The 8,338-nt window shown below is 41.6% G+C and overlaps 1 protein-coding gene across 1 annotated transcript; it reads right to left on the bottom strand.

Moving 5' to 3' along the window:
* Window positions 1–252: 252 nt before the first annotated feature.
* On the bottom strand, window positions 253–7,092 carry LOC311127492 (low choriolytic enzyme-like; the record flags this gene model as incomplete). The annotated part of the gene is made up of 11 exons (XM_084159317.1): window positions 253–411; window positions 525–646; window positions 938–1,019; window positions 1,209–1,381; window positions 1,558–1,672; window positions 1,784–1,865; window positions 6,241–6,290; window positions 6,429–6,497; window positions 6,635–6,688; window positions 6,846–6,911; window positions 7,056–7,092. 11 exons carry the CDS (start codon window positions 7,090–7,092, stop codon window positions 407–409), a joined length of 855 nt encoding a protein of 284 aa, XP_084015443.1. The 3' UTR covers window positions 253–406.
* Window positions 7,093–8,338: the final 1,246 nt, after the last annotated feature.

Here is an 8,338-nt window from a genome sequence, read left to right on the forward strand (position 1 = left end):
TCACCATTCATTTAAGTCGTCTCTCCTGCTATGCTAGCCCTACTGAATCTCTGGTCCCACCTTGAGATGTATGATGAACATAGCTGAGAAGACCCATCATAGAATGAAATAGAACACTGCAAGCAACATCATACCGACTGGATTCTTTTCAGTATAGGGAATTGTATTTATTTCCAAGACAAGTGCAGTGGTATAGGCCTAATTCATGGCAGCAAGAGCAAACTACTGCATGCAAACAGAGACATGTAGAATACATCATCAGAAAGCTTTAAGGGACTTGTCCAACTCCAATTCATTGTCGTGAAGAGAAGTTAGATGTCAGTGCCTTTTGTGTTGGAATCTTCAGTCGACAGCAGTGGTATTGGAATCTTCATCGATGGTGTTATAAGTGCTAAACTGTGCATTGTTATTCTGGGAAAGACGGGACATGAACATGGTTAGAATACAGTGTGATATGATGGCTGCATTTACAAAGGCAGCCCAATTCTGATATTTTTCCTGTCTCTCTGTGTGCACGTCTTTACCACATTGGTAGAGTTTGTTAAGGCGTGTTATGTCCAGGGGGCTCAGGTGATTTCTCTGTCCAATCTGGACTCCCCTCTTCTTGGAGTCAATGGTGGGGTTCTGGTTTGATGAGAAGTAATATCTGCCAGGAGAAACGCAACAATACCCCCCCAGTCAGAGAACTTGCTACTTTAACATAAAGACTGCGTCACAAATGTCACCCTACTCCCAATATAGTGCACCTAGTTTGACCAGAGCCCGGGTCAAAAGTAGTACACTAAATAGGGAGCCATTTGGGACGCAAAGGGAAATGTTACTGGAACTGGATACTGTACACAGGCCCAGTAAAATGAATATTTACTTATTGATAGCAGTTTAAAAACAAGGTGAGTAAAATTAGGCCTTTTGTGGGAATAAGCAGAGTGTGACTGACGTTCCGTAGTGCATTATGGAGTCGTAGTCATAGGGCAGGTCCTGAGTGTCTCCTTCCTTCACCATGAAGTTACTTTCTTTTCCTGCAAGATAGTTACAGGAGGCAGATGTGTGACTGATGAACACTGCTGGTTGTGAATGCTGTGTTAGTGTTGGGCTTGTACAAAAGCCTGCACACTGCAGCTATCCGTGGGATACATTGACCATCCCTGCCCCTGATCCACATGCAATGCCCGTCAGGTGGTTTAGAATGTTGTGTTGGTGCGAGTTACCTGTGACCACGTTGTCCCACTGTACGGTGACGTATTGGTCACGGTCCGGCCGTGTGTGTTCGTGGTGCAGGCCCAGGGCATGCATCAGCTCATGACACAGGTTCCCCTCGTTACAGGCGCTACCGAAGTACAGATGCTGGGCCCCGCCCTGAAAACCTACATATGACGCACAGCTAGAGTGTTGTGAAGAAAGAGAAAAAGGTGAGAGAAGGGGGAGGAGTAAGAGAGGATATGACAGGAAGAGGGAAAAAATAAAGGATTGAACACAGGAAAAGGGAGGAGAGGTTGTGAGTTAACTGTAAACTGCTGGGATGGAGAGAACGTGTTAATGTGCCCACTTTGGACTCACCCTGTCCCAGAGATGAACTCTATGTAGTTAATCTCATTGGTGTATTCGTGGAAGCGGATACACGTCTGGTCTGAAATCATCTTGAACGCTGCTAGCATAGTTTCCTTTCTGTCCACTGTGTGGATCAGAGACAATCTATCATTAGACGGCGCATATCATTCCCACTGTATTGGAAAACATCTAGTGTTTTACAGTGTTCACCTCTCCTACTGTCTTCGACACTCACCCAGATCATCGTTGATCTTGTAGGGGATAGAAGTCACGCCTTCATTCACCGGCCAAAGTGACTTCACAGCTAATCGGTCTTCCTGTAGGACAAATCAACACCTCGACTTAAATCCAGCTGTCGCTAGAGTATAGGCCTCAGAGATTAAATTATTTCAGCGTTTTCCCCTATGAATGTTTATAAATTCTAAAATGGTAAAACCTTTGTGTAAAATTAAACGACTAAAACCAGACTAAGTATATAGAAAAGATAATGGAGCAATGTACAGTGTACAAAACATTAGGAACACCTGCTCTTTCCAAGACAGACTGACCAGGTGAATGCAATGATCCCTTATTGAGGTCACCTGTTCAATCAGTGTATATGAAGGGGAGGAGACCGGTTAAAGGAGGATTGTTAAGCCTTGAGACATGGATCGTGTATATAAATTATCATTATTCAGAGGGTGAATGGGCAGGACAAAATATTGAAGTACCTTTGAACAGCGTATGGTACTAGGTGCCAGGCGCACCAGTTTGAGTGTCAAGAAATGCAACGTCGCTGGGTATTTCACACTCAGTTTCCTGTGTGTGAAGAATGGTCCACCACCCAAAGGACATCAAGCCAAATGCAGGCAATTGGTCAAAATGGGTGACACGAATTATGCAGCGCAACAGACAGTCCAGCACAACATTTGTGCCCAAAGACCCATAAAAATGCACAACTCGTAGTACCTTCACACGAATGGGGTATGACAGCCGACGACCTTACAGAGTTCCACTTCTTTCAGCAAAAAACAAGAAACTGTTGCAGTGGACTAAGTAAACGCTGGACCAGACAAAACATTGTCTGGCATGATGAAACCCGTTTTTTGCCATAACACACTGATGGGAGGACTAGGGTACGGAGAAAACCACGAGTACATGCATCCATCATGCCGCGTGTCAACATTGCTGGCTGGTGAGTGGCAGTGGTCGTGTGATGATGTGGGTGCGTTTTCATGGCACACAGTGGGCCCCTTGTGGTGGAGCAACGTTTGAATGCCACAGGATATTTGAACACAATTTAAAATGAGGTGCATCTCTTCATGGCAGCAGTATATACATCTGTGAATAGATTTTTTCAGCATTATAATGCCCCATGCCACAAGGCTAGGATTGTCCATGATTGTCCATGAATGGTTCCACTAACATGACAGTGAATTCAGCTTAGTACAGTGGCCTGCCCAGTCACCAGATCTCAATCCAATTAAGCATCTCTGGGATGAGATGGAACGAGCTATGTCGGAGTAGAGATCCACTACCAAAGGAGATGATTGTGGACTACAGGAAAAAAAAGAGGACTGAGCACGCCCCCATTCTCATCGACGGGGCTGTAGTGGAACAAGTTGAGAGCTTCAAGTTCCTTGGTGTCCACATCACCAACGAACTATCATGGTCCAAACACACCAAGACAGTCGTGAAGAGGGCACGACAAAGCCTATTCCCCCTCAGGAGACTAAAAAGATTTGGCATGGGTCCTCAGATCCTCAAAAAATTCTACAGCTGCACCATCGAGAGCATCCTGACTGGTTGCATCACCGCCTGGTATGGCAACTGCTTGGCCTCTGACCGCAAGGCACTACAGAGGGTAGTGCGTACGGCCCAGTACATCACTGGGGCAAAGCTCCCTGCCATCCAGGACCTCTATACCAGGCGGTGTCAGAGGAAGGCCCTCAAAATTGTCAAAGACTCCAGTCACCCTAGTCATAGACTGTTCTCTCTGCTACCGCACGGCAAGCGGTACCGGAGTGCCAAGTCTAGGTCCAAAAGACTTCTCAACAGCTTCCACCCCCAAGCCATAAGACTCCTGAACAGCTAATCATGGCTACCCGGACTATTTGCACTGCCCCCCCACCCCATCCTTTTTACGCTGCTGCTACTCTGTTAAGTATTTATGCATAGTCACTTTAACTCTACCCACATGTACATATTACCTCAACTAGCCGGTGCCCCCGCACATTGACTATGCAACGGTACCCCCCTGTATATATAGCCTCCCTACTGTCACTTTATTCTATTGTATATATAGCCTCCCTACTGTCACTTTATTTTTTACTTCTGCTCTTTTTTTTCTCAACACTTTTTTGTTGTTGTTTTATTCTTACTTTTTTTGTTTAAAATAAATGCACTGTTGGTTAAGGGCTGTAAGTAAGCATTTCACTGTAATGTCTGCACCTGTTGTATTCGGCGCATGTGACCAATAAAATTTGATTTGATTTGATCCAACTTGACAATGGTGGGAAGCATTGGAATAATCATGGGGCCAGCATTCCTGTGGAACGCTTGACACCTTATAGAGTTCTTGCCCTGACAAATTGAGGCTGTTCTGAGGGTATAAATGGGGTGCAACTCAATATTAGGAAAGTGTTCCTTATGTTGTATACATTTATTTTAAAGATCTTTTAGAACTAACAAAATAAACTACAGTCCAGAAGAATCTAAAATGTCAAAGATGTCATGGCATAGGGGCCCCCATTGATTGTATAATGTTTGAGTCACACCGAGCATCAGAACAAGGAATAAGCAATTGCAAAATGTGCATAATTGCAGGAAATTAGCTTTAAAACAGCAACATTGTCTCTGCGGCCAAGAGGGCCTCTAAAACCGTGCCATTGGAAACGCCCACTACGATTAAATTAAGATTGTCGTCACTGGACGACAAACAATGTCAAAGTGGAATTATGTTAAATTTTTTAAAAACATCTTTAAACGTCTTGAGTCAATAAGTATTTCAACCCCTTTATGGCAAGCCTAAATAAGTTCAAGAGTAAAACGTGCTTAACAAATCAATTATTTGCATGACTCACTGTGCAATAGTGTTTAACATGATTACCTCATCTGTACCCCACATATACAATTATCTATAAGGTCCCTCAGACAAGCAGTGAATTTCAAACAGATTCAACTACAAAGACCAGGGAGGTTATCCAATAACTCGCAAAAGGCACCTATTGGTAAATGGGTTAAAAAAAAAGCAGACATTGAATATCCCTTTGAGCATTGTGAAGTTAATAATTACACTTTGGATGGTGTATCAATACACCCAGTCCCTACAACGATACAGGTGTCCTTCCTAGGTCAGTTGCCGGAGAGGAAGGAAACCGCTCAGGGATTTCACCATGAGCCCAATGGTGACTTTAAAACAGTTAGACTTTAACGGCTTTGATAGGAGAAAACTGAGGATGGAACAACAGTGTAGTTACTCTACAATACTAACCTGATTGACAGTGAAAAGGAAGCCTGTACAGAATAAACTTATTCCAAAACATGCATCCTGTTTGCAACAAGGCACTAAAGTAATACTGCAAAAAATGTGGCAAAGCAATTCACTTTCTGTCCTGAATACAAAGTAATGTTACAGGCAAATCCAATAGATTACTGAGTACCACTCTATTTTCAAGCATAGTGGCAGATGCATCACATTATTGGTATGCTTGTAATCGTTAAGGACTGGGGAGTTTCAGGATAGAAAAGAAAGAGAATGAGCTAAGCACAGGCAAGATCCTAGAGGAAATCCTGTTTCAGTCTGCTTCCCACCAGACACTGAGATTAATTCACCTTTCAGCAGGACAATAACCTAAAACACAAGGGCAAATCTGCACTGGAGTTGCTTACCAAGACAGAATGTTCCCGAGTGGCCGAGTTAGTTTTGACAAATCTACGGCAAGACCTGAAAATGGTTTAGTAATGATCAACAGCTTGCATAATTTTGAATATATATATATATTTTTTTTTTAATGGGAAAGTGTGGCACAATCCAGGTGTGGAAAGCTCTAAGAGACTCACCCAGAAAGACTCTGCTGAAATGGGGTATTTTGTGTAAAAAAAAATGGGGTATTTTGTGTAGATGGGATAGATTTTATTTAATTTAATCCATTTTGAATGCAGGCTGTAATAACAAAATGTGGAATAAGTCAAGGGGTATGAATACTTTCACAAGGCTCTGTACCAGCTTCTGGTATACACAGCCTGAAACGAATGACTACAAGATAGTTTAAGTTTTCTTTATAAGCCAGAATGTTGAATAAAATGACATTGAAACTTACTCTACCGGTTGTCCGTGGTGTTGGTCACTTCAGATGTTCGAAATATCCACAGGAAATAACTGTTTATCCAACTTTTTAGTGTGGCGGTAATTAAGTAGAAATTTCTATCACCTGGCACACGTGCAAAAACATGTAAACACCTGCTGACTTCAGTTAGTATGCATGCATTGTGTATTTTCCTGTGGATATTTTGTCTCAAATTTCAACCATCTGAATAACCAACACAATGGACAACCAGTAGCGCAAGTTCAAATGTAATTTTATTGAACAATCTGGCTTGAATGATTTTGCAGTCATCACTTTCAGGCTGTGTATACCAGAAGCTGGTATCAATCTGATTCGTCAGCCTAAAAGACGAAGTAACAGTATAGAAAGCAGGGATCAGACTCACCGAAATCAGAATGTCTCCCTCCGTAATAGCAAGGTCGAGCTGTAAGCCCTCTGTAACAGAGACAAGGTCTGAAACAACCACACTGACACAACATGTACTGGTTACAAGTCCCTACCTCCAGTGCCATTAAAGTCCAGACCTCATGGTAGAGGTCCAGGATAGTGCCCTTCATCTAATAAATGTGTTACCTTCTCTGGTTTCAGCCGTTTTAACCCAATCATTTTGTCTGTGACATGGCCCCATTGAGGCAGTAGAACCTAAAAGGAATTGTTTACTAATTTTGTAATATCATTATGTTTATTGATAAGCCATAAACTTGAAGACAACCGATTGAATTGTTTCTTTTGGCCCATCACATCATGAGACTGACTTGAGAATCACAGTAGAGGCCTACCTGTTGCAGAGAAAGTTGCATTTTTACAATTGTTAGGGATGGTAGTATTGTCCACTGAAATACAGAAAGAAAATAAAATATTACAGAGAAACAATACAAGAACATAGTTTTGCAGTGGGGCTGGCCAACATAAATTAAAAAATGGAAAACAGAAAATAGGCCTAGCTATCAGCTTAACAAAATAACTGGTCCCCAATGCAACCCTACCTACCTGTGGCAGGGAAAGTAGCATTTGAAGTAGTAGCATTTGTGGAATTGTCGATGGGAACACTGCCCACTGCAATACAGAAGGAAAACATGATACATGTTACACAATAACATGGTCAACCATTTGGCACCTGCAGTGGGATTGGTCTAGCCTACATCAAATAGAAAACACTCAAAAGTGAGGATGTCACAAAAACAAAATTACTGGTCCTACCTTGGATAAACCAGTAGAAAATCAGAAACCAAAGCATGTTGCAACAATGATGGGAGAAAAGAACGAAAGAAACAGCACAAACAAATTCATGCACTTGCTCTCCTTCCAGTCAAAGAGTGGGCGGGGCAGCAATCACAAAAAAACAGGTGCAGGTGTGATCACTTGCTTTTAAGTTCTCAACCTCAACAACAGATGGTGCGCGAGTCATTTTCCTGTCATTTCCACCTAAGGAAGAAGAAGACTGTGACTTGCGGTTAAACAGTAAACACGTGGCAGCGATATGCCGCGTTCACGTGCTAGTCGGAACTAGGAAACTCTGAAATGTCCAACTTGCGAACTGGTTGTAGTTATACACGCAGTGGTGGAAAAAGTACTCAATAGTCATACTTGAGTCAAAGTAACGATACCTTACATTTTTTTATAATAATAATGACTCAATGAGAAAATGAGAAAATGACTCAAGTAAAAGTAAAAGTCACCCAGTAAAATACTACTTGAGTAAAAGTCTAAAGTATCTGGTTTTAGGTATACTTAAATATAGTGGTGGGAAAAGTACTCAATTGTCATAATTGAGTAAAAGTAAAAAGTAAAAGTAAATGCTATACATCAAATTCCTTATATTAAGCAAACCAGACAGCAGGGTTTTCTTGTTTTTTTAAATTTATGGACAGACAGGGAACACTCCAACACTGATTCCGTGTTATATTGATAGGTGTGTGAATCAGACCATATTGCTGTCCTGCATGAGTATTCTAAATAACAAGTACTTTTTGGTGTCAGAGAAAATGTATGGGCTTAAAAAGTACATATTTTCTTTAGAAATGTAGTGGAGTAAAAGTAAATTGTTTCTAAAATATCAATAGTAAAGTACAAATACCCCAAAAAACGACTTCAGTAGTACTTTAAAGTATTTTTACTTAAGTACTTTACACTACTGTATACACAGACCGCATTCAACTAGTTAGCAAGTCGTACATTTCAGAGTTTCCTTGTTCCGACTAGCACATGAAAGCGGCAATAGCTTCACACTTTAGGTTAGTTTATACAAGCTACATTTATTCTGATCACATTATTTAACAAAATTAATCTGTTTCTGAATTGCTGTGAAATACATTCTGCTCCAGATTTTGTTCATAAATCACTGCTTTTGTTAGTCTAGACACTAGAGGGAAATTCATCATACTCCCCAATGGTTATTTCTCTCATCTCTCTCATCTGTCTCCTCTCCCTCATCTCTCTCTATCTGTGTACCCCAGGTGTTTGTGCCATGACGCGATGGGCCA

Source organism: Coregonus lavaretus, assembly GCF_964263955.1.
Source record: "Coregonus lavaretus genome assembly, chromosome: 4".
NCBI lineage: Eukaryota > Metazoa > Chordata > Actinopteri > Salmoniformes > Salmonidae > Coregonus > Coregonus lavaretus.